Source organism: Periplaneta americana, chromosome 3, assembly GCF_040183065.1.
Source record: "Periplaneta americana isolate PAMFEO1 chromosome 3, P.americana_PAMFEO1_priV1, whole genome shotgun sequence".
Taxonomy (NCBI): domain Eukaryota; kingdom Metazoa; phylum Arthropoda; class Insecta; order Blattodea; family Blattidae; genus Periplaneta; species Periplaneta americana.
This window is the reverse complement of record NC_091119.1, coordinates 69,777,408-69,804,762: the sequence shown is the minus strand read 5'-3', so window position 1 is coordinate 69,804,762 and position 27,355 is coordinate 69,777,408. Positions and strand designations below refer to the sequence as shown.

The 27,355-nt window shown below is 36.3% G+C and overlaps 1 protein-coding gene across 3 annotated transcripts in view; it reads left to right on the top strand.

Annotated features, from left to right (window-relative positions):
• Nucleotides 1-27,355, top strand: part of LOC138696146 (START domain-containing protein 10-like) — a 91,844-nt gene that overhangs the window by 4,162 nt on the left and 60,327 nt on the right. For 2 of the 3 annotated variants that reach the window (XM_069820706.1, XM_069820708.1), the window contains exons 2-3: nt 14,348-14,508; nt 25,158-25,305. In XM_069820706.1, the coding sequence (XP_069676807.1) occupies nt 14,353-14,508; nt 25,158-25,305 (304 nt within the window). In that variant the 5' untranslated portion in view covers nt 14,348-14,352. Of the gene's footprint in view, nt 1-9,344; nt 9,663-14,347; nt 14,509-25,157; nt 25,306-27,355 lie in introns of all 3 variants that reach the window. The other variant, XM_069820707.1, reaches the window with a different exon arrangement.

The window sequence follows — 27,355 nt, the reverse complement described above, 5'->3', positions numbered from 1 at the left end:
CCATTGGATCATCATGAAACAATTAACTAGGCCGAAGTCTATTTTAGTGATACGAATTAGGTATAATACTGGGTGAACAGTATAGAGCAGAACAGGTTTCACTGCTGACCAGCCGGTATGCCCGCGGAAGTGGGGGACTCAAGGCCGCACGAGGCTTCTGTTCTGCTCTATACTGTTCACCCAGTATATAATCATTAATTTTTATGAAAACTTTATACAGATTCATCCACATACGCTGACACATAGTCCGTTCAATGAGAGTTTTGAGAGAGTAAACACAGCTGTCCATAATGCAGGAGCTCAGTTAACACTGTGGTGCCATAGACCATAACGACTTTTATACCCAGTTAACCTGTATAAAAATAATCGCAATTATAATGTTATGTAACTGTACACTTGATTAAAATGAAACTGGCCAGCCTCTTGAGCAGTTAAAATTTTTTAAGTCTCTTCGGGTGAGCACACTGTTTACAACTGTAAACCTCCTTGCGCTACTTTCGTTAACTCCATATAATACAAGACACTGATTTGGGCTACCTCCACAGCATGCTTGGCGTGGAGCATTGGCAAAGCTGCTTAACTTCTCTGCAGGCAGCTCGAGTTCGAATCTCCATAGTGAATTTTTTGTTTTGTCTTCTTTTATTTTTTACAACTCGTTTTAGTGTAATATAGTCAAAGAATTTTGCTTATCTTACTTCATGTTACTTACAGGTAATTACAAAATTGGTGAAAATATGTGGTTATAATTCCAGGAAATCAGAATTTACACTAATATTTGTGGAAATTGCAACACCAAGAAGGAGACATGTGACTGAAATGAAATTTATACCACAGATTAGGTACATGACAATACACAAATGATTAGAATTGAGGGGTTTGCCGGAAAAAGGACGTATACGTCAATATGGCGAATTGAGATACATGCAATCTAAGATTTTAAAACGCACCTGAATAAAATGTTATACACGCACGCAGCCCTGTCCTGCAGGTATGTACAGTACAATCAAAACAAAATTTCTCTACTATAATTATTCACTACATTTTAAACCGTTTTCCGAAGAAGGGCGTATAGGTCTATCCGCCTTTCTTCCGGCAAAGCCCTCAATTACAGAACTGTACATGATCTGTGACCGTGAGATTTCAGTATGGTGTGAAGCCTCCATGCACTGCAATCAGAGCCTCTAAGCGTCATGGCATGAAATCAAAGAGGGCCTGGATATGTTCCTGGGGAATCTCCCTCCACACAGTTTGTATGCGAGTCCACAAAGCGTCAAGAGTGGGTGCTGGAGTACCATGACGAACAAGTTCCTGACCAACCATATCCCAGACATGTTCGATAGGCGACATGTCTGGCAAATGTGCAGGCCAGGGAAGCAGTGATACCTATCGTTCTTTGAAGAAGGCTTGCACAATCCTTGCCATATGTGGTCGGGCATTGTCCTCCTGAAGTATGGCATGTGGAGTTGCCTGAAGGAGGATTAGTACCTCGGGCTCTAAAACCTCCCTAATGTAACAGTTGCTGTTCAGATTGCCCTAAATACATAGGAGGCGAGATCGCATATTGTATCCAGTGGTGACCCAAACCATCCACTAGACGTTTGTCTGCTATGCAGCTCAACAATGCAGGCTCTCAGATTGCGTTCAGCACAGTAGCATCTAACACGTATGCGGCCATCATTGTAGGACAAGTTGAAGTGGGATTCGTCTGAAAACACTACTTTTGCCACTCAGCATGCCAGTGACGGTGTTCATGTCCCATTGCAGTCTGAGGCGTTGGCGGTTTCTGAAAAATGGAAGCTGACACAATGGCATGCGAGCCACTAGTCCAGTCCTCAAAAGATGGCGATGAACCTTTGACGCAGACAGGTCCATACCCGCTGTAGTACTTCAACGTCGACTCAACACTGTGGATGAAGCTGTACAGTCCTTCACGGCCATGCGGACAAGATGGCAGTCATCCCATGCTGTGGTCACATTACGTGGTCCAGTACCCGCTTGTCTCTGTGTACGACCCTCTTCTATCCACTGGTTCCACACATGCATCACTGTTGTAGCAGCGTGCCTTGTACAGGCCGAAATGTCACAGTATGACAAACCTGCTTTCTGGAGACCAACCATTCTGCCCCATTCGAACTCACTCACGTGCTGATATTGCGCCCTTCCACAACGACGAGGCATACCTGCACTAGCTTTCAAGTTTCCACTTCGTTTGGAAGCTCAGCACTGACTGAGCAAGACATAACACTGACCATGCTGGTGACACAAGAGACGTCACTGTTGGGCCTATGTGTATGCTACCTCTCTGGAAACGTAATAAATTATTGTTGGTACACTATTCTACAAGATTAACTCCATATGTAGATGAAATTATTGGGGATCCTCAGTGTGGTTTTAGGCATAATAGATCAACTGTTGACCAGATATTTTGTATTCGACAGATAATGGAGAAAAAATGGGAGTAAAAGGGTACAGTGCATCAGTTATTCATAGATTTCAAAAAGGCATATGACTCAGTTAAGAGAGAAGTTTTATATGATATTCTTATTGAATTTGGTATTCCCAAGAAACTAGTTTGATTAATTAAAATGTGTCTTACTGAAACGTATAGCAGATTCGTATAGGTCAGTTTCTGTCAGATGCGTTTCCAATTCACTGTGGGCTAAAGCAAGGAGATGCACTATAACCTTTACTTTTTAACTTTGCTCTAGAGTATGCCTTTAGGAAAGACCAGGATAACAGAGAGGGTTTGGAATTGAACGGGTTACATCAGCTGCTTGTCTATGCAGATGACGTGAATATGTTAGGAGAAAATCCACAAACGATTAGGGAAAACACAGGAATTTTACTGGAAGCAAGTAAAGAGATAGGTTTGGAAATAAATCCCGAAAAGACAAAGTTTATGATTATGTCTCGTGACGAGAATATTGTACGAAATGGAAATACAAAAATTGGAAATTTATCTTTTGAAGAGGTGGAGAAGTTCAAATATCTTGGAGCAACAGTAACAAATATAAACAATACTCGGGAGGAAATTAAACACAGAATAAATATGGGAAATGCCTGTTATTATTCGGTCGAGAAGCTTTTATCATCCAGTCTGCTGTCAAAAAATCTGAAAGTTAGAATTTATAAAACAGTTATATTACCAGTTGTTCTTTATGCTTGTGAAACTTGGACTCTCACTTTGAGAGAGGAACATAGGTTAAGGGTGTTTGAGAATAAGGTGCTTAGGAAAATATTTGGGGCTAAGAGGGATGAAGTTACAGGAGAAGAGAAAGTTACACAACACAACTGCACGCATTGTATTCTTCACCTGACATAATTAGGAACATTAAATCCAGACGTTTGTGATGGGCAGGGCATGTAGCACGTATGGGCGAATCCAGAAATGCATATAGAGTGTTAGTTGGGAGGCCGGAGAGGAAAAAGACCTTTAGGGAGGCTGAGACGTAGATGGGAAGATAATATTAAAATGTATTTGAGGGAGGTGGGATATGATGATAGAGACTGGATTAATCTTGCTCAGGATAGGGACCAATGGCAGGCTTATGTGAGGGCGGCAATGAACCTCCGGGTTCCTTAAAAGCCAGTAAGTAAGTAAGTACACTGTTCTACACTGAATTTGAAGTTGTTCGGGCCATTTTTTCTGGGTGTTGCACTTTTCACAAATAGTAGTGTATTTTGTCATCAGAATTATGATTTTTCTTCTTGTTTACAATTACTACGTTTAAACCCTGATGATTTAGGTTAGTATAATAATCATATTCCCTGTAGCACAACTTACAAATTAATTATTGCCAGTTTTATTTACTGAATGTTCCTTAGGCAGTAGGGTATAAAGCAGCAGGGATTAATAAAATAATTAACACAGCATTTTAATATGAAAGCCCCTAATTGTCGTCTTTAGTGTTACTTCCATCTAGTGTTAAAAGTTTCTATTAACACGAAAAACTGTAACACCACTGCCATCTGGCAAGCAAAATTCTCAAGTGGAACCTTTTGATTGGTCAGGGGCTAGACGCAAGTTCATTTGACTAGCAATCACCATGGCACACAGAAGCAAAGGAATGAAGGAAGCATTAGTCCATCTAGTTACTGAGTGTGGATTTTCAGCTGGATGACAGCTTAATGTCCCAGATCAGACTGCTCGGAGGTGGGTTGTAATTTATTTGGCATCTGGTAGTTTCCAGTGCAAACCTGGTAGTGGTAAAAGGCATATTTCCATGCCACAGCAAGATGCTAGGTTGGTAGAGGCAGTTGAAAGGAACCCCTTTCATACTGCCACAACCTTGAGAGCTGCCATTAATTTTCCTGGCCACATCCAGAATGTTAGAAACCATTTAAAGAGTGCTGGACTAAGATCAGTACTCTCCCTGTATAGAGTATAGGTACAATTTTATTAACATTTTTTATGGAATGTAAAACATGACTATAATTAAAAATAGTATTTTCTTTGTTTATCTCAGTGGAAAGTTGCTGACAGAATAGTTTCTTTGCACTTGTCCACACCAAAGTCTGTCTCCGTGAAAATTTCATGTTGCGTCCGAATTGTATATTGCTACATATCTTCTACTGTGACCCTTAACTATTTGTACTATCATAAAAGAAAGGGATAGAGCACGTCATGTAAAATAAATATAGAAACCTTTCATCTTAACTTGCAATTTTACCTTTAATGAAATGAGCATTTTACTGGAGTCTTAGTCAAGCTCTGCATTATAAGTATTGCTGTAAATATCTTGAAAGGCAAATGTTACTCTTTATGAATTCATTTTCCATATACTCTGTAGCAGTGACGTATAAATTCAGTAAAATAGTGGACATCAGGTGGTTTGCTCATCATACTGTAGGAACCAGTACTCTAACATAGAAACAGAGGTAGGAATTAGATTTTTGTACTACTGGAATTTTGCATAACTTGACATTCATCAGTTGCTGTATATCTTTATTCAAGTTATTTATATTTCTTTGGAACTAACATATGAATATTGGATGAATAGCAGTGTTGTAAAGAAATAACATAGGAATATTGAATGAATAGATTGTAGAAAAACCACAAGATGGCAACCTGGCTCTCAGCTGAACCACTTGTAGACTCTAGTTATGCAACAAAAACTTGCTATTGTATTGTATTGTATTGTATTGTATTTATTTACGTTCCATGGTATTCATACATCGCTTCAGAGCTAGAATATGTAACATGTCAAACAAAAAAAAAAAAAAAAAATCTTAATAGTACTACAGAGTCTTAATTATAGTCACAGTCTAGTTGAAATATATACAGAAGAGTTTTACAATATAGTCTACTAGTACACTGGCTTGCAAAACTTTTGTCATATGAAATAATGTGGAAGTGACCTCTGTGAGATATTATGTTGGCAATACACCTACATATCCCACTCCACATGTCGTCCTGGGGAGGGAGGTATTGAAACTCTGATTTGCAGGTATATACCGAGCTAATGGAACCAAAAACAACCTTTGAGAGCAATAACGATATATGTAACCTACAGAAATAAAACATTAAGCCCATTTTGCACCGAAATATTAAAACATGTTTATTTCTCTCGAGAATTATAGAACATTCCATAAGAATGTTTCATCTTCCCTGCATGTATAAATACCATGTTGGATCATAAACGTAGAATAGATCGCATTGCGTTTTGACAAGAATCTTATGAATATCCATGGGAAAATGTGATATTTTGAGATTAAAATATTTTCTCAAATACCAGTCATGGGCCTATTCAGGTATTTCGTTCTATTGGGTCCACAAGGTTTCAGCCAGAACATGTAGCAACAAGGCAACGCAGTGGACATATTTTTGTCGCTGTTTGGGATAGATTTCCAGGCTAGGAGGAGGAACTCTGTGTAAAATTGAAGAGAATTTGATACTTCACACCAATATATCCACATACTGGAAAATATAATGCTACCCAGCATGCACATGGTGCAATCTGATGGAATTATAGTTTTTCAATAGGACAATTCCTCCATTCACACATCTTTGTTGTGTCAGAGATAGTTTCAGACTCATGAATGTGATATTTCACTCATCCCTTGGATTCCAAAAAGCTCTGATCTCAATCTGTTCGGAAATGTTTGGGCTGAAATTTAGGTGGTGAATGATATCCTGCATAACACAAGAGCCCAGACGTCACAAATGGGAAATACTGCAGAATTCTTGGGATAATATCATGTCTGAAATCTGTATAATGGGTTAGTGATTTTCAGGAGAAGAAGATTGGATAACATTATACAATATAACTGGAGTAGCTATTGTTTAGATTAATCAAAACACATTAAAAAGGAAAACAGTATTTCATTTATTTGCTACTATTATTCATTACAAAAATTTCCCTTTATTAATATTTAAATTGGTGAAAATTCAATTTTCAAATAAATGTCACAAATCCTGTTGGAGTGCAAGGAAAACACATAATGAAATTGATCTGTAACATACTATAGTTTGATTTAACTTGAAATTAAACATTTTCTCCATTTCATTATATAAAATACACACATAAATACGTTTTGCGTGTTCTAAATCAGCATTCTTTTACTATTCAGTCAGTGTTTTTTGTTTACAAGCCAATATCATCTTTGGTGTTTAAAGCACAGACATTTGCTATTTTTTATGCTTTGGTTATTTTTTAGTTCATTACTTCCACATTTTCGTTCATTACTATATGAGATTAACATGGAAACCTTTTTTGTATGTGTGGAAAATATAAATTAAACTACTGTATCCTACAGGATACAATTGACAATTAATGTTTAAGTTATAGACATAATTACCCTTAAAAATTTGTCTTAATAAAATTATTTACCCTATTTTTTTAGAATATAAATCTGTTTAATTATTAATGTAATTAACATAGTGTTATTACTATGACAACAGCCAAAGGAAAATAGCTATAGGCGGATCATAACGCAAAAAAATCTTGGGGAGAGGAGCTACAATATGCCGTGTTTATTTACCTAGGCCACTGGATTCTCTTTTAAGTTTAGAATCAACTTAGTTCAAACTTTCTGTTATGAGGAAGGGTGATTTGTTACCTGCGGGAAGGCTAGCTTCAGCCTATGCTACTATCCTGGGGTGAGTACAAATACCAACTTAAGAATGAGGAAAACTGTACAGTATATCAGACAAAAGTTTTGCGAGCCAGTGTACAACATGAAGTTTTAATATCAATACTTAATACAACACAGAAATATTCATGAAGCATTGTTGAATATGAAGTGTTGTTGAATCTATGATATGCAGTGCAGTGTTGATAATTTGACACACCACAAACTATTATCATCATCATCTTCTTCTTCTTCTTCCTCCTCCTCCTCCTAATATGTAATAGTCATAAAAAGAATTGTTTCAGTCTACAAAATTTTCTTTCCATCTCTTCACAGAGCGTCATAGTGAGCTTTCTCCTGCTGGTCTGTAATTCAAGACTGCTCGAAGGATCTTCGTTCTAGCCGTACACTTAACATAATGGTGTCAGTTATCTTGATATTGGTGTACTGCAGTACTGATTCCACTCTGAGTTTTTGTAGGATATCTTCATTTATTTTGTGATCCCGTTTGGTATAGCCAGCTGTTTGGCGCATGAACTTCATTTCACTAGCAGTAATTCTATTTCCATCATTCTTTCTTAAAGTGCAAGTTTCGCTGTCATAACAAAGGACCTACCTTGCTAGGGCTTTGTATAGACGACAAACTTAATGGAAAATTTACAATTCATTTTGAAGGATCAGATAATCAATTCTAATATTATTATTATTAAAAAATGTTATAATTCAGTCATGTGACTTATCAATTTAATGTAATCTATAACATAGTTTACATTACATACATTTGTTGTGAACGTTTTCGCCTTAAGTCCAGCATCTTCAGACAAATGAAACAAATTTAGATATCATATGAAACTGCATAACTGTTTTAAGTGACATATGCATATAAGATTACATGAGCAAATATACATAGTTATAAAGTGTCAATGTTAAAACTATGTATATTAGTATGTATATTTGCTCATGTAATCTTTTGTACACACTATGTGTATATGTCACTTAGAACAGTTACACAATTTCATATGATATCTAAATTTGTTTCATTTTTCTGAACTTGCCGGACTTAAGGCAAAAACGTTCACAACAAGTGTATGTAATGTAAACTATGTTCTAGATTACATTAAATTGATAAGTCATATGACTGAATTATAACATTTTTAGTAATAATATTAATGGAAAATATTGCTAAATGTAAGGAGCCAAATTAAGGAGATGTTGAAACTACCTGCTTCTTGTTCCAAACAATTGCCACTCCTTTTGAAAAATGACACATCATTCTCTGCAGTTCTCTTTGAGAAATGGCGGCAATGTTTTCCTGGGTGCTTTTTCTTAGTTCTTTCAGAGTATGTGGATTTCTTTGTAGACTTTGTATTTTAGATTTCCCCCAGAGATAAAAAGTCACGAGTGGTTAGGAGGTCACGCATTCCTACTGATAATTCTATCCTCAGATATAGTTGGCTGTATGAACTGTTGCAGAAGGAGCATGCTTTTGCCTTTTTTCAACAGGATTCTGCAGCACTTCATACAGCTGACTGTTCTATGAACGCTTTTCATACAGTATTTGAGGATAATATCAGTCGGAAAGTGAATTCCTTTGATTTCCTGATCCAACCTTTTTTGACATTTATCTGTGGGGAACTCTAAAAGACAAAGTATACAAAAATAATTCCCATAACCCGGGAAAATTGAAAAACTAAAAGAGAAAGTACACAAAAACAATCCACATAACCTTGAAAAAAAAAAAAATTGAAAAATATAAACTGGGAAAATATCTCCATTTCTCAGCAGGAACTGCAATGAATGTTGCATCACTTCTCAAACAGGTGCTGCAAATGTTTAGAACAAGAATGTAGACATTTTCAGCAGTTCCTTTCTCAATTTGGGTGAGAAATGCTTTTTTAAATGCTTTTATTTAGCAATATTTTACATTAATAGTTTATGGTGTGTTAAATTACTTTTATTGCTTGGCTTGTTTGGTTTGGCTTTCAAGGGTTAGACCCAGAATAGATCCTTGCATTTAGACTTGCTTTGGCCCAATATGTATCCTATACATTATATGCAGTGATTGTCCAAGTCTGACAGAAGGCCTGGGTGATATTTGTGAATCCAATGCTGACAGTTGGATCATCCTATGCCAGCCCTGATAAGGCCAGGTCTCATCTGCAGACGAGTAGTGTGATAAGCTCCAGTTCCTGGAGATCCAAGCCCATCCTTTATCAGCATTGGAAACTCATACTACATCCAGGACTTCACCTAGCCTGTTTTTACTATTGCAGTTAATAGATGAACTGAGGGGAATGTGGAGAATGTTGGTGTAATGATAGAGGAAAACGGGAGTATCCCAAGAAAAACCTTTCTACAGCATCTGCTTTATCCATCACAAATTCCATCACGACCTCATCAGGGATCGAATCTGGGCCACCTGAATAGAAGGCCAACATCTTAGCATTGAGCCACATACGTGTTTAATAATACTGCACTGCTTATCATAGATAGAAAATTCTCTGTGTATTGGAATCTACAAGTGACATGGTGTGCTGCATAGTGGTTTCTCTATAATCTTTTTACCCAAGAGATTGAATGATGTGGTAAAGGTAAGACATACGAAAATGTACTGAAGAATTTATGACTAATACCCATGTAATTCATAGATTGATTTGTGTTGACATCTGTAAGATTCCACTCCTGTGTATGCATCCACGTAACACAAAAAGTATTGCTACAAAGAAACATGACCATAGCGTGGGTATGAATAAGGATGAGGTAAAAATGCATTATTTATAACAAGCAGCACTACTATCATTATTTTCGTACAAGCCTCATTTGTACAAAGGAAGGACCTCAACCGAACTTTTATCTTTTAAAATAAAACACACTTGTGGTAGTCACCTTGAGGTAGCATTGTGGTGAAGGCATTGTGCTACAAACCTGAAGGTCGTGGGTCAGATTCCTGTTGAGGTCTAATTTACGTCCACACTATGACCGTGGGGTTCACAGAAATGAATACCAGGATTTTTTCTTGGGATCAAAGACAGCCAGCACATAAGACTGACATCCATTTTTGTTACTCATTGCTGATTGTCTAGAGACATTGAAGCCTTAACTCCCTCCCTCCTCCCCGCCCCAAAGGGCCTTCAGAGTCTGTAATGGGATCACTTTAACTTCTGAAATTTTATATACAGTCAACTCTGGTTATAGTGAACATTCGGCTATAGTGAACGTAAATCGTTGATCCCGACCCGCATACATTATAAAGTACATTAATATTTCCGTTTATAGTGAACCCTCACTTCGGTTATAGTGAACCTAAAACTAGAACTTCCCCAAGAAAATGTAATTTTAAAATGGCCAAAATGGTAATTTAGGAAACCCTTTCTCCTATAAACTTCCAAGAATACGTTCAGAACAAAATCTCAAACCTTCTACCGGTACTCGTTATTTGCACTGAAAGACAAAGGATTTGTTCAGCTTCCTGGACAGCTTGAAACATGTTAAAGAGAATAGTGTACGCAGTGAGGGATAAAGGAAGGATTAGTTCTGACTTCTTTAAAAGAGGTTATTCGAAGAATAGGAAGAGAAAGTGTTTTCTTTTGTTAAAGGGAGTAGAGTGATGACCAAAGAGTAAATACAAGAAGGATTACAGTATAATGGTCATCAACCCTCCTCCCACATCTTTGTAAAAGTGAACCCGGGGAAATTCCAAGGCTGAGTACACAGTAGGCATACCTCTAGTGGGAATAGGTGCGAAATTGTTCAGTGCCTATACCTACATGGTCAGATTAAATTCAAGTTTCGAACTATGAACATCAGAATGTCGAAGTGTAAAGTGTTTAAGTTGGAAAATAAAGCGAATATTATTACTGATATTGAACGTGTCTATCCCAAGTGGACATTAATATTGTATCTATAGCAACGCCAATAGTATAAAACACACACTTCGGTTTTAGTGAACCTCGGATATAGTGAACGAAATATGCTGGTCTGCAGATGTTCACTATAACCGAAGTCGACTATAGTCACCTTGCAGTAAAAATGAATAGAAAATAATATATTTGAATTGAATTTTAATATATTTTGTGCCTCCATTTGTTCATCCATCCATTCACTGATCTACGCACCTGCCTATCATGTGAAAATGAATTGAAACCCATACATACTTGAACTAACTTGTGAACCATTTTGACTCACCCATTTGTCCTTATTCATATCCATCCATTATGTTACGTGCTTATGTTTTAATAATGGTTTTGTGATTAAAAAGAAAACTGGAAATAATTTATCATATCATCCTTAATTAATATCAGTCTTTTTATTGATCTCATGCAAATCAAGATTTCAAAATCTCATCTTCTGATAAGTCAATTGTTTAGTCTTATCTAATTAATTTTGCCATCAGTCACATTTCTTCTCATTATTAGGTATGGAATGATATGATTGTCAGTGATGTGTGTGTGTGTAGGACTGCTAAGCTGAAGTTAAAATTTGCATGCAGAATGTGAAACTGTATGTGATGAGATCAAAAAAAAAAACATTGCGGGATACATTCTTTAAATTGTAAGTAGTGTGTATTTGAAAAAGAAAAAGGAAATCAAAGAAGTAATAATAATAATAATAATAATAATAATAATAATAATAATAATAATAAATGCGAAGTAGGATTATATATATTTTTATTAGGATTTTTCTACAATATACGAGGGCTATTGAGAAATCAACTTCCGATTGGCTACAAAAAAGCACAAACAATGTTACAAACTATTTATTGCATGGAAAACATTCCTAGATAGTGACACTGTTTTTCAACATAGTCGTCATATAAATTCAAGCACTTGTCATAGCGTGGGATTAGCTTGTGTGTTCCTTCTTCATAAAAGGATGCCGCCTGTGTACTCAGCCAGATTTTCACTCTGTCCATGGGCTCCTCATCATTGAAGTGCTGAGTGGCTAACCAGTTCTGCATCTTGGGAAAGAGGTGGTAGTTGCTCGGCGCCAAGTCTGGACTCTAGGGGCGATGTTCGAAAGTTTCCCATGTGTACTTGCCCAATAAAGCCTTTGTGCGAGCAGCAGTATGGTACCTCGCATTGTCATGGAGAAGAATGACACCCTTGGAGAGCAATCTGCGACATTTGTTTTGAATTACTCTCCGAAGTTTCTTTAGCGTTTCACAATAAATATCTGCTGTTATTGTGGTCCCAAGCACCATAAACCCTGTCAACAATACTCCTTTTTGATCCCAGAAAACTGTAGCCATCATCTTTCAGTTCGAGAATGTTTATTTGAATTTTTTCAGCTTGTCCGGGGATTGGGTGTGCATCCACTGCTTTTGACTGCTCTTTGGTCTCATGTCTCATCTCCTGTCACGAATTTGTCCAGAAATTGATCACCAGCATTATGGTAACACTGAAGGAACATTAAGGCCGAGGTCATTCTCTGAGCTTTATGCCGGTCAGTGAGATTTTTTGGCACCCATCGTGCACAAAATTTGTGGAAACCTAACCTTGCCATAACAATTTCATAGAAATTAATGGGAAATTTTCAGAGAGTTCAGAAATTGTGAAACGACGTCTTTGACGCTCAGTTTGTTCAATTTGTTGAACATCAGTCACAGTTGAATGTCCTTGACCTCCCTCATTGTGCACATCTTCATGCCCATTCTTAAATTTTCTGCACCAGTCCCGTACAGCACTATCACTCATAGTCATAATGTTGGCATAAACACGACACAATTGACAGTGAATCTCACCAGCGTTAACTCCTTCTGCGTGAAGAAATTGAATAATCGAATGGACCTTACAACTCACGGGACAAGTAATAATCGCGTCCATTATCAACAGCTGTTTCTCATAGACTACTGAACGGAAATGAGTGTGCGATGCATGGGAGCATTATTACGTCTTTACTTGTGACTACTGCGCAAGCTCCATCTTCCTGCAACGATCTAGCAATCCACAATCGACAATCAGAAGTTGATTTCTGAATAGCCCTCGTAGTACAGTAATCTTTCACCCAAAGAAATTTTGCGCCTCCACAAATCTCTACCCTCAGCATATTCCTCAGTAAGATCTCTTCTAGTCATACTTCTTTTGACGCCATTTATCCATTGTTCTCTTGGTTTTCCTCTTTTTCTCCTTCCCTCTGCAGTCCACTCCTGCATCATCTTCATACTCTTTACAGGTCCAAACCATTTTATTCTTCTTTCTTCAATCGTGTATGACGTTCTTTTCTACCTTCATAATTTCTCTAATTATTTGATTTCTAATTTTTTCCCTGCTTGATTTTTTCACTGCTCTCGGCCTAAAAACCATTTCAGTAGAGAAATACTTAATAATATAAAATTGTGAACAAGTATGAAAATTTTAGTAACTTCTATTTTACCACCATTTGCCTCTGATATACAGTGTACCAGGGAAGTATCTCTGCACTGGAGACAGCGGAATGTACGCACTGTAATGTAATTAGACGGAACCATATACAAATATTTTTTTGTTTTATTTTACTGATACCTTTAGCTAAGCAACACCCACTCAAGGATGTGGCAATAACCCCGCCCGGCTGATGCTACCAACATAATTACAGTTGTGAATGCATACACTCCGCTATCTCCAGTGAGAGACTTTCCTGGTGCACTTTATAATAACTTACGGCGGAAGAATTATTTTATGTTGCCAAATGTCAGTTTCAGTATTTTAACGGACATATATTATGCTTCCAGCAACCCTCATCTTGTGTAAGTTCTTATTGAGATGTTGCCTGTGTACAATCATTTCTCTGATCTACTCAACACATTTTATTTATAACTTATTCACTGCCGGTATTTAGGAGGTAATTAGTGTTGAAAGTACAAAGATGAAATAGTTAAGATATATTTGGAAAATTATTATTTTTCAAGACCTCAGGATAGGAAAAAATTAGCATAAATTTTCGTATGTACAAAGTTGTCTCGTGAAGTTTCCTGTAGATTTTTTTCTTAAGTGAGAATAATTTAGGTAGTAAAATATGAGCTCTGTGTTCTAGAACTGTTTATTGGAGCATTTAAGTGCTAAAGTATATTGCAAAGGAGGTCTTCAATTCAAGTTGTGAGCTAAATTAAATAAAACTTCACATAATTTGTTGCTTAAAGCAGTAGTGGTACTGATACTGGTAATATAACCTTTCCATTCATATACAGAATGCTAATTTAAAATTAGAAATAAAAGACCATGTTATCAGTCGATTTTTTCACTCAGTTGAGTGTTAATGTTCATTTAATTACATTGCGTATTAATTGGTTGTGTTTCAGAACAAATGGATGTTGGAGTCGTTAAAGTTGCAGAGGATAAAGATTTCGAGAAATTGAAGAAACTTGTTGATGATCATTCGGGATGGAAACTCGATTACAACAAATCGGGAACAAAAGTTTGGACGAGATCCATTCCGAATACAAACTTCAAAATGATAAAGGTATTTAATAAATTACAATGTATTATTGCATATTGTATTAAGTACCTATTAGAGACAAATTCTTCAGGAATAGCAGTAAGTTAATGGACTTTTTCTGTACCTTAATAATAAATTAGATTAATCTAAATATTTTATAATATTTTGTTTACCATATTAATTCGAATAGGTTATATCATGTTTATATCTGGAATGAAAGTGGAAGGGGCTGCAACCTAAATCATGAAAGAGAATATATTTAATTTTGCTTTATAGCTCTCTTTGTTTGTTTGTTTGTTTGTTTTTTTTTTTTTATTTGATCTCCATACACCAGTATGGACTAGCAATAGTATTGAATCTTCGATCACATTCACACATCACACATGGGACTGATGTCTAATTTCTGTTGTGTTATTTCATGGTAAATTGGAACTGAGAAGTGGGATAATAGTACAAAGAGGCACAAGTTAAGCATATACAAGGTACAGTCTTTAAGTTTGTGGACTGTTGTTCTGTCTCACCATATTACAAGATCTCCACAAACATTTACACAGATCTACATCATCCCTCAAGGTATTAGTCACTGTTGGCTGCTATGCACATCTGTCAATATTGGTACTGCTGCTGGAAACACTACTGAAAGATGTTGGCAAGAAGATTCTGTATGGCTTCTCTTGTGGCAGTGATGATCTCCTCGACCAACTGAAATCTATGCCCACGTAGTTTTGCTTTCAAATGAGGAAAGAGAACTAAATCGCATGGTGCGAGATCAGGCTAGTGTGGAGAGTGTAGCAGAGTGGTGACCTGTTGCTTTGCCAGTTCTTCTAGAACAACCACAGATCGATGTGCAGAGGCATTTTCTTGTAGCAACAGCCAGTTCTTCCTATGCCAAAGCTCTGGATGATTACGACAAATTGAATCACGTAGGTGGCGAAGTATCTTCTTGTACTGGTCTTGTTTACAGTTGCTCCTTGAGGGGTAAATTTCATCTGAACAATTCCCGATGAGTCGAAAAACAAACAGTTCAAGTATCATCTTGCCTTTTGACCTGCCCTATCTCAGTTTTTTCTTTCATAGCGGTAATGGTGATTTCCAGGTGGCCAATTGTCATTTCAGTTGCAGATCATACAGAAAACACCATGTTTCGTCTCTTGTTATGATCTGGTTTAGGAACATCGCATCATTGTCAGCACTACTAATCAGATCACCGTAAATGATCATATTGGTCTTGTGTCAGGACGTGTGAAACACTGTGCTGGGTAACACGCGATGTGTTCAGGTCATCAGACAGAATTTTGTGGCACCTACCATGTCTAATTGCTACTGCTGCTGCGAGATCATCTACCAATTTGGAGCAGTTTGCGTGCACCAACGTTGCAGCTTCTTTGATCATACTTTCAGTTCGGACCATTTTTGGCCGACCAATATGCTCATTATTCTCCAAACTTTCTCTACCCTGCGCGAAACATTGGTGCTACATCTTAAACATAGTACTGCAGTCCAAAGCTTCTTCGCCGTGCACATGCTTGATCATTTGAAACGTTTCACTAGAGGACTTGTCTAATTTTTGGTAGAGCTTAACATTTGTCTTTTGCTCAAACTGCGACATTCTTGAGTCACGGCGTTTACTTTGAACTATTCTTTACAACAAAGACCGTAGTTCTGCTTACACTGACATGGCACCATTCACTGCATACTCTACTACAGGCAGGAATACTGGTGGAGGGGAGCGTGATGTCAGAGGTCCGTCTGGTCTTGAGACGGTGTGATGTAAGTCAGTGTTAACGGTGGACTTTCCATTGTCAAAATGCCGCCAATGTGATGTGTCCCAGAATACAAAAGTAATTCTACATTGAAAGGTGTTGTTAGTGAATATGTGACGTGTTTTACTATTTCCAAAGACAAAACATTACGTAACAAGTGGGTGAGAAATATTCCAAGAAAAGACTGAACTCCTTCAGATACAAGTGCTGTATGTATTAAACATTTTGAATCAACTTGCATTAAGCGCAAAGTTTCATACCTAGATTAAAAAGGTGTGCAAAGGGTGTTTGTGTATGATAGGTCAAGACTGAAAATTGGCTCCAGTCCAATATTGTTGAAGAGTTACCAGCATATCTTTCAAAAAAGCTGCCGATAAAAAGAAAGAATCCTTAAGAAAGGGCTGCCGATGCAAAAAAAAAAAAATGCTGAATATGTCAGGTAAAAATGCTGCTGAAGAGAACAAAATAACGAAGTGTGGTGAGTTAATAGCAGGAAATAATAAGAAATTGCCTTTTGCACAATTAGAAAATTAGGTAATTATTGTCAATATCTTCAGTGGCAAACTTTTTCTCTATACTGTTAATCTTCAATCCATGTCAATAGAATTATATATGAATGTAGATAAAAATCCAAAAGTCTCTGCTTATTTTAATCACAATCCACTTTGTTACTAAGACCAAAGTGATGTTCTTGGACCGGATATGTTATTGCAAAAGTGAAGCTGTTTACAGCGCTTAACAAATTCATTGAAAAGAATGCTTCGGCATATGTAGAGAAACTTTTGTGGCCTGTTCTGCTTTCATGCCATCTCTTGTTTGGTCTTCCCAATCTTCTTTTCCTGGTAGGATAGAATTTGTTTCTTGAATTTTCCATTCTATTAATATGTACCGGTACGTCCATTTTGTTCTGTAATTTTGAAGATGTTCAAACATGAGAGTAACTTTCAAATTATTTAATATTTCCACACTTTTTTTTCTATCCCATAACGCATATCCTGCAGTTTTCCTCATGAAAATACATATAGTGATGGTATATTTGTTTACTGTACACACAGATTAGTTATTTTGTGTCCATTTATAACAGTAAAGTACAAAATATTCTTTGATAAACCAATATATTCTCCTAAAATGCGTTTAAAAAAGTTTGCCTTCGAGTCAGAAATGAAGAAGAGACTGTCAAAAAACATCTCATACTCGAAGGAATTGCAATTTTCGAATTGTTCAAACTGTATTTAGTATTGTAAAGTTTCTATGGGACATCACTGATAATGCTAATGATAGAAACCTACCTTCTTTCTCGTGGATTTCTGAGTCGTCTTCTCCTTCAGTAATGCTCTATGCTGTAAGTTTCGGGAATTCTAGATTTTCCTCAGAACTCTATTAATTTTTTTATTATTTAGTTTTTTAATATCAATTTTATATTTTTATGAAGAAGATTGCAATAGATGTTAATTACTGTTTGAAGAAATTAGGAATCTTAGAGCTAAAATGAGACTTGTAATTATAGATTTTGAAGTAAAAAAAATTGTAAATTCATAGAAGGACAACATAAGAAAGTAGACAATTGTTTCAAATGAATACACATTTTTTGTAGTTTCTGAGGAAATTGCATATTTACAGAAGTATATGATTGATGAATTAAAAAATTTGTAACAAGTTTTTGCTTGGGTTTATTGATAAAAGTTTGCTCTCTTGGTTTCCCTCAAAGGTTGGGTAAGGTCGGCTGAGGTGAGGAGGAGGCTGAAAACATGTAAGATACTGTACAATTTAAATGAAACTTTTGGTCAGGAAACTTTATGAAAATTGTCAGGGGAAAAAAATAGGAAATTCTGTAGGAACTCGGCTTTAATGATAGTCTCTTTTTAAAGTTCTTTAAACTTTGTGGTCTTTATAGGTCTCTTTTGTACCATTCTTTCATTTGCTTCCTACTTTTCCCCATTAGAGGCCACTGTGATGATCTTTGTAGTTGTCCTGCAGCCTCTGTCGAGATATAGACCCACAGAGATATTTGTCTGCAAAGCAAAGAATATAATGGGACAAGAAGCAGTCAATTGAAAATGTTGTTGTGGCTCAGGATTATTTTTCCTGTAGCTTTACAGCCCAAGAAGAGCCAAGGCCGATCAGCCACCTATTGGCATCATGTCCACATGCCTTGGCAGAGGTGAACAATCAGCCAACTGGTATGATGTAACATATGTTCAGCATAGTTATACTCACTGCAACTTCCCAAACTCCTCACGATGCTGAGTGGGCACTGGCCGGAATTTCTTCAGAAAATTTGTTCTCCTATTAGGACTCGATCGAGTGCTCATTATGTATTGCTAGTACAAGGCATGATGCCTTAGACCACGCAGCTATAATGAGAGACAGGATTCTTTTACATGTGCCCATACAGCAATTGCCAACCTGCTAAGAACCAGAGGATGGGAAATACATGAGGAAATTCATCGTGTGTCTGAAGATGATTCTCATAAAAGGGTAGATATAATTGCCATCAATAGAAGAACCCAGAGAGCAGTGGTCTTAGATCCTACGATTTGCTTTGAACGAGACACGAATCAGGCACTGCAGATAAATGATGACAAGCGAGCTAAATATGTACCTTGTCTTCCATACCTCAGTGAAAAATATGGCATTTCGCTTTACAACTGGGATGTTACAGGCTTACTATTTGGATTGAGTGGCTGTTTACCAAAATTTACATGTAATATCCTTAAATCCTTTAAAATTTTCTTTTATGAGGTTCAGAAGATTGTGATGGAAATTCTGAAGGCCTCTCTTCAAATTCTACACTGTCATTTATATGTTAACACATAAATTTTTGTTTTAATGTACAAATCGAATAAGTATTTTACTTGTTTCATTTCCCTTTATATTTTTATGTTTATTAATTCCGGATCCCGATGGTCAACCTCACTCGAGGATGGATGATTTTAAATAAATCATAGTAGTATATCCTGGCTGGGGTCGATGGATTTTTCAAAATGCAAAAATCCGGAGCACAAGTCCTCTGGGAGGGACTTTAAGACATGTGTCCATGTCAGAGTTTTCCAGCATGTTAAAGACCTCAAAACTTAAATTAGAACTTCTGGACAAACTAATTCTCTCTTTCACGTACTAGTGTCAGCCTGGGTGGCGCAGTCTGTATAATGCTGGCCTTCTGTGCCCGAGGTTGCGGATTCAATCCTGGATCATGTCGATGTTATTTAAGTGTGCTTAAATGCGACAGGCTCATGTCAGTAGATTTACTGGCATGTAAAAGAACTCCTGCAGGACGAAATTCTGGCACACTGGGGACACTGATATAATCTTTGTAGATGTGAGTGTTGTGAAATAAAACATGATTAAAAAAAATGCTCGTCCTAGTAATACCTTAGTTGCATACTAGGTGGCATTTGAGGCAATGAGCTTTCCACTTGTCCTTCTTCGGCAAATAAGGGTAACTAAATTCTTTGTTCCTGTTTCGAAGCTATGGGTTAAATAATGATGATAAATATACGACACAGGATGTCTAGTTTTATTTCCTTTCTTAAGGAAGTCATGTTTTTGTTTCCTTACACAATCTACCATTCTTCTCTGGGGTTAAACCACGAACTTATAATTAGTGACAAGCATGCTAACCACCATATTATCACCTAGGATGACCATTTCGACCACTATATAGTGGGCCGAACAGATTGGGAAAAATGTAAAATATTGAGCTCTGTGCGTCATTAAATATTTCGTAAAGAAAGGGAATGAGTCCACCAGAAATTAAAGCAGACATATATGCTGCAGTGGGGAAATCTGTTACAGCATTTTTGACTGTGAAAAATTGGGAACACTATTTAAACATGGTCGAGAGAGTGTGGAAGACGTCCAGTAACAGCAACAAGTGAAGAAATCGTAAAAAAAAATCCACGATATGATGAATGACTGTCGACTGAAAGTGTGGGAAACTAGCGAGGTTATGCATATCTCAACTGAACAGATGCACCACATCTTAATGTTTTAAGCTTGTCCAAAATCTCCACACGGTGGGTTCTATATTTGTTAACACCGAAACAAAAGCATATGCGATGTAAATTTCGAAGGACTGTCTGGCTCGATTCGAGAAAAATGCACCGATTTTCTTAGGTGGTTTATGACCACTAAAAAAAAACCTGGATCCACTACTGCATACCAGAGATTAAACAGCAGTCGAAACAGTGTTAGTACAGTGATTCTCCACCTCCAAAGAAAGCAAAAGCTGTCCAATCAGCTGGGAAAGTCATAGTGTCCATGTTCTGGGATTCTAAGAGCATAATCAGGATTAACTATCTAGCAAAGGGGAGAACAATAACTGGAGAATATTATTTAAATCTTTTGCAGTAACTGAAAGGGAGAATTAGCGAGAAGAGGCAGAATATGGCCAAGAAGAAAGTGTTGTTTCGTCACAACAATGCACTTGCTTACACATCTGCAATTGAAGCCTTGAGAATGATAAGTGGATAAAGACCAAGGCAGTAGTTTTGAGATAATCGAGAAAAACTATTTTCATCATTTTTTTTTCAACATTCAATAGATGTTTTAATAGTGATTGAAAAGTTTCGGGTACGTTTTAAGATTTTGTACCATTAACGTAAATATTAATTGAATCTCCAATGAACAATTAATAAAAAATGACAATGGAGTTATCCAGTTCTCACTCTCAATCAAAATTCTGAATTTCTTTCAATACAGAATTATGAAAATCTGAACTTAAACACTAGCTACATGAATAACTTTACTTAAAATGTGTTTCAACATTAAAAAAATTATTTTGTGCGAGATCATGCATATTTGCTTGTTTTCTGCACAGAACCAACACGCGGTAAGTGTGAAATACCACATTCAGTATTCCCAACGTAACACACATAACAATTTCCCTCTTCTTACCGCTTAAGCTCGACATTCATTTTACTGCTTTAGGCTTTTAACATATTATTTTTAGAGACGTTTAACATAGTAATAATTATAAATTGGAAACTTACCACTGCAATTTCACCTAAATTGCAATGTTAATTATTGTTTTTAAATATTTGCAAAAATTAAGTAAAGTCTACTACTCCACGAAACTTATTGCATTCCTGATACAAGTAACATTAAGGAAGCCGTGAAAAAATCAACGAGATTCCAGATGCCGATGTTATTACTACAGTATGTTATATAAATAATATTGTTAAAATATTAAAACGAAAAATAAATCATTACATAACCTTACCGTTTGTTTTAAGTTCGCATTTATAGACTGGGGGAAAAAAAAAGACAGACGTATATCACGGCCTGCTGGAGTATAGTAAACACAGAAAACATTTTACAGCAACAATGTTGAAGAAAGATATTTTGGTGTTCCGAAGTTGGCGTCATTAAACAGAAATCAACATGGAGATTTCATTGCAACTAATTAGAAATTCGTCTTTCAGGTATGTAATAAACGATCTTCGCACAAAATAATGTATGATACACGAGCGGTATGTTTGTTTTCATGTTCTCGGAAATTAAAAAAGCTCAACTACGTTTCGCTTTTTCAATCTTTTCCTCGACCATGAAAACGTCAACATACCGCTCTTGTAACGTATATTACTATTATGCCATTATAGTAAAAATTAACTAATTCCCTTTATATTATTTTTTAACAAATATAAGAATAAACGTATCCAGTTCTCACACTCAAAGAAAGAATTCAAATATTTTAAGACACAATGTGTATGTAAATGTAAATACTATTCACCAAAATAATGTCTGCAGTTAGTTAAAAGAATAGGAAATATATCATATTTGTATGCTAGTATTTTGACTCTGAGTCCAGCTCTATGTCCTTTTTATTAATATCCACACCTACTCACGAACATGATTATACCACAGTTTATACACTGGAGGAATGAACTTCTCAAGCTTCAAAATATCACGCAATTTTTTTCTGATTTCTTGGTAATGACGATTCGTACAGTTTTTCAGCTAAATCCAAATTAATTTCATCCACATGCACTCTTTTCTTCATAGCAACAAAAGTATCATATACGAGCATGTTGTGTCTCAGACACTGCAATATTTTCACTTAAATATACAAACATTTTACATATTCTACAACTCAAATAGTAGAAAAAATTGTAAATTATGTTTTATTTAACGATGCTCGTAACTGCCGAGGTTATATCAACGTCGCCGATGTGCCGGAATTTTGTCCCGCAGGAGTTCTTTTACATCCCAGTAAATTTACTGACATGAGCCTGTCGCATTTAAGCATACTTAAGGCTGGCACTCTACCAACTGCGCCACCTAGGCCGACTCAAATAGTAGAACATATAACATTATATTATCATACTTTGCACTAGATAGCATTGAAATCACATCTAACAAATATGCATCTTGTACATTTTTGTCTCTTAAGTCATTAAAACTGTCAAGAATACTCTTCTTTACATTTACAGGAAACTTCTGTGTACATTGCCTCTTGCATTTGCAGTCCTCAGAGTTATGTTTTGGAACTAATTTTCCACTTGTGGACATGCATGCTTGTGCACTATTGATTTTAAGTTTTCTGTTCATTTTCCATTTTTCACAGTTTTAGATCGCTTCTTGGACTTTACAGAAGATTCCTGAACAACATTATCATCACTATCACTTGAGTCTGTCACAACATAACTTGGATCATCAATGTCATCCGATAAATCACGAAATTCAGAGAAATTGTCATACTTTAGACATGCCTGATGTACATACCACGCTACTCTGCTGTCACACTGAGAGTGAGAACAGGATAAGTCTGGTCTTTCTCTATTTCTCCTTCTCAACAAAAGTGAAAATCTAGAAAATGATAATATTCAGAGCCATGTAGTTCTCTTTGCACGAAGTATTTGACTACTATTTCACACCAGTAGATGGAATAAAGGTTATAGTTGCATTTGGCATTAAAATCTCAATTTCATAAAAAATAGTCTTTATCCACTTATCATTCTCAGGTCTTCAATTGCGGTTGCTAAACTACACAAACTATGGTTCGAATTGTTGCCGCACTCCTCCTACTCACCAGTCTTGCACTCTCAGACTTCTTCCTTTTCACAAAGCTCAAAACTCACTTGGCTGGGAAGAAATTTTTGTCAAATGAAGAAGTTATCACAGCAGCAGAAGCCAGGCTTTCTTGCAGACCTAGGAATCTGTGTGCAAGGAGTGTACAGCAGCATTGCAGCGCTGGTAGACCAAGTGTGTGCATCTCAGGGGGGATTATGTTGAGAAATAAAGACTGTTTCAGAATAATCCTAGCTTAATTTCTATGTCAGACTATGAACTTTTCAAACAAACCTTATACTAGCTGAAGACTGGAAGACTGGAGCATTTATTTTCCACAGACCCTGTTACAAATTCGGTCAATCTGATCCTTGTTCACCTGCTATCGTTTTATCAGTGGTGTAGCATGAATTTTTGAGCAGGGAAAGCTAATTCAAGTTGTCTTTCATGTATAAGGAAACTTATTGCAAAAAATATAGTCTTTAAATAAATAGTAGTCAATGTCAAGTCAAAAGCCCGAAGATTGGTTGAAACCTCATAACTTTGTAACACCATTAAGGCATCACCTCAAATGATACGTAGTAAAATATGATTTCATGGTTTACACATATCTCTAACAAATAAACACGTATACCTATAATTTTACATTAGCTCACTCCCTGTCATATTTAGAGAAATCACAATATTAACAGTCAATAGATACAGTGTTAGTATAATTACGTAAGTACGCGTCTGTCTTTTGATTATATCCTTTATTGGCAGGAAGGGAGTCGGTTGTTTGTTTTTTAAATGACACTTTTGTTCGTAAGTCAGTCTTGGTACCTCAAAAATAATTCAAGTAAATTAGTGTCAGGAATTATTATTTCACCCATTATTTATTATATCAGCCACAGTGCACACTAACACTTCAATTGAACACAACTCACGAAAGGGATAATTCGGAAACTAAATTCTTTTCAATGCCAAAGCTAGCTTCTTACGAGCCTTGCGACCAGGGTAGTTTAGTTAGAAAGAGATGGAAAATCTGTGGGGTGGTTTACACAGTAGAATGCGTGAAAGGAACAAGTCTGCTTGTAGTGCAGCAGAGGGGATTGGAAGCTGGTGTGTGCAGGCTTCATGTTTCCTGCTGCATCACAAATCATCCTGAGTTGCCACATCTCAATATATAACGCGTAAATATAAATTGTATTAAAATTAATAAATAATTTTGTTCATAAACTGCAGGAGTCATTAACTGGGGAAGCTGAGCTTTTTAACTTACATTGACACTACGCCACTGCATTTTATAAAGTCTGAAGATCACTTTCTTGTATGTAGTTATCATGACAACTGTGTGGTGCCATCTGTCAATTTAGCTATTTAGATGCAATATCTGATTAAGTCCCACTAGAGCACCCTTTCACCCTCTAAGAGCTTACTATGCCTCATCAGACGAATGCGACCTGTATGCCAGTCACAATTACATCTAGCTGCATCATTTTCGGTAGATACTAATGTAATGGAGTTTGACGAAGGAATTTCGGAGGGAAATGGGAAAACCGCGAGGAGAACTCTCACAAACCTTGACTTTGTCCACCACAAATACGATTTCACCATTGCCAGAGTTTGAACTCCTGTAGTCATTGTAAGCCAGTGTCCGCCAACTGAGCTACCAGATTGACTAAGCAGCTTGTTAGAGAAACATATGTGAGAAGTTGGGTCAAAATAGGTTCGGTCATATATGTTATAAGTGACTCGCACTTCCATACTCAAGACATCCTTCTCACAAGGCTTTGTCTTAAAAGATATTACCACCATGATTTAATTATAACCATCTAAGAATTTAAACATATTTTGAAACAAAGTTTTTAGCGTTCAATGCATGTAATTTAATGTTTTTCCCCCTAATTTCTTTGTTTTTAGATCTGCACAACATTTGGTGATGTGAATCCTCACCAGATATACGATGTACTGCACGATCCAGATTACAGAAAAGTATGGGACCAACATATGATTGAGTCACATGATATTGGTTGCCTTAATCCAAACAATGATGTTGGATATTATGCAAGTGAGTTACAATAGAAAGTATCATACCTTATTTACAAATGGCTTTTAGAGAACCCGGAGGTTCATTGCCGCCCTCACATAAGCCTGCCATTGGTCCCTACCCTGAGCATGATCAATCCAGTCCCTAGCATCATATCTCACCACCTTCAAATCCATTTTAATATTATCCTCCCATCTATGTCTCGGTATCCCCAAAGAGCTTTTTCCCTCTGGCCCCCCAACTAACACACTATATGCATTTCTGAATTTACCTATATGTGCTACATGCCTGTCCATCTCAAAGTCTGGGTTTAATTTTCATAAATAGGCTATGTCAGGTGAAGAATACAAAAAATAACATACCATGAGGAATAATTCCTGAAGTATGTTAATAGTATTTCCTGTTGATAGAATTTCGTATTCATTTTCTAGAATGTTTTTATTTCATGCTCATTCTTTATTACTTAGTTGTATTTTCCTGTTGAAATTTAAATGAAGAGAATTGTAAGCATTATTAGAATACATTATGAGAAAGAACAGTGAAGAGGCTATAAAAATGCAAGTGGAATAAGCTATTTATGTAATAGGTCTACTGGTTTTCCAGTTTGTTTTTTCCATTTTCTTAATAAATTTACTTCATATTCGAGGTAGATTCGGGGTTGCTATGGAGACTAAGAGGAAGGCAGAAAATAGGAAAGATTGGAAAATTCTGGGTTTGCAGAGAAAGACCTGCCACTTGGGCAGAACAGAGTGTATATGCATTCAGGGTTGCCAGACATTCTGGATTTTCCAGAATTGTTCCGGATTTTAATGGTGTGTCCTGTATCCTGGATTGAGTTATATTTGTCCCAGAGTGTAAAAAAGAAAACATTGGAAAGATGCAATTTTTTGCTCATTTCTATAAAATCATTTTAAAAATCCGTCATTAATTTTTTTAAGAACCTGTCCAACCTATGTTGAATGTCATCATAACCGCCTGGCATCTCCTATCAGGCTCTATTGAAATAAAAACGATAGTACTATAGTACGTGTTACATAGGCGGAGTTATGGGGGGAGGCATAGGGGGGCATTGCCCCCCCCCCAAACTTGTCTGAACTCTTTTCTTTCTATTGACGTTAGAAAATATTGAATTCAAAAGATCTTTTTTGCTTTTGTTTAGGATTAAATTTCTGTGCTTAAATTGATGAATTAATGTCCTCAGATCATGTGTCTGGACTATAATAGGCCTAGTTATTTTTAATTTCTGAATGTATAAGAATTTCTATACCTCATTTGAGGAATGGAAGCAGTGTAATCTTTCTTTTGTAATAGCCTGTACTCATGTGTTAGAAGTCTGCAGATGTTCAGGCCGCCACTTGGAGAAATATGAATAACATACTGCACAACATTGCAGAAAAAAGAAAAGTGATCCCCATATAATGTGTAAACTTAAAGACGAGATTAAATAAAATAATTATAGTTTATATTTCATATGATATCTTTAGGAAGGTAAACTTCATATAAAACAGTTTCTGTTAGCATGTTACGTAGTTTTTTTATGTATGCATGTGTTTCTGTACGAGAGAGAAGAAGAGAGAGATTTTTTTAAGTTATGCTCTGTTATAATTTGTAGCAGACCTACAGTTCAAGTCCTATACAACCCGGTCCGAAACATCGTGTATGTGGATGTAACATTGTAAGAAACATGCTCTCGAAAATATAGTAATCATATTCCGATATATTGTACCACTGTCAAGCTATGAGATAAATGATTTCCCCCGTAACCCCGTTTTATGGGGATTCTACAGTTTTGCTTTGCTCCTATGACGTGTTAGGTATTATACAGTATTTTTATTCTCTACTCTCCTTGGAAGTTAATTTATTATTGATAGAATTTAAACACTATATCATCGCGAATTTTTTCTGTATAGATGAGACATTATTTTTCCAGACCTTATTAATAATTCAAACGAAATTTCATAATTAGCAAAAATGTAACAAAATTAAAAGCTTTGGTCCTATATAATTAGTTGAAATAAATAAAATCAGTTGTATTTCAAATTTAATTACTAATTCAAATGTTTACTAACGT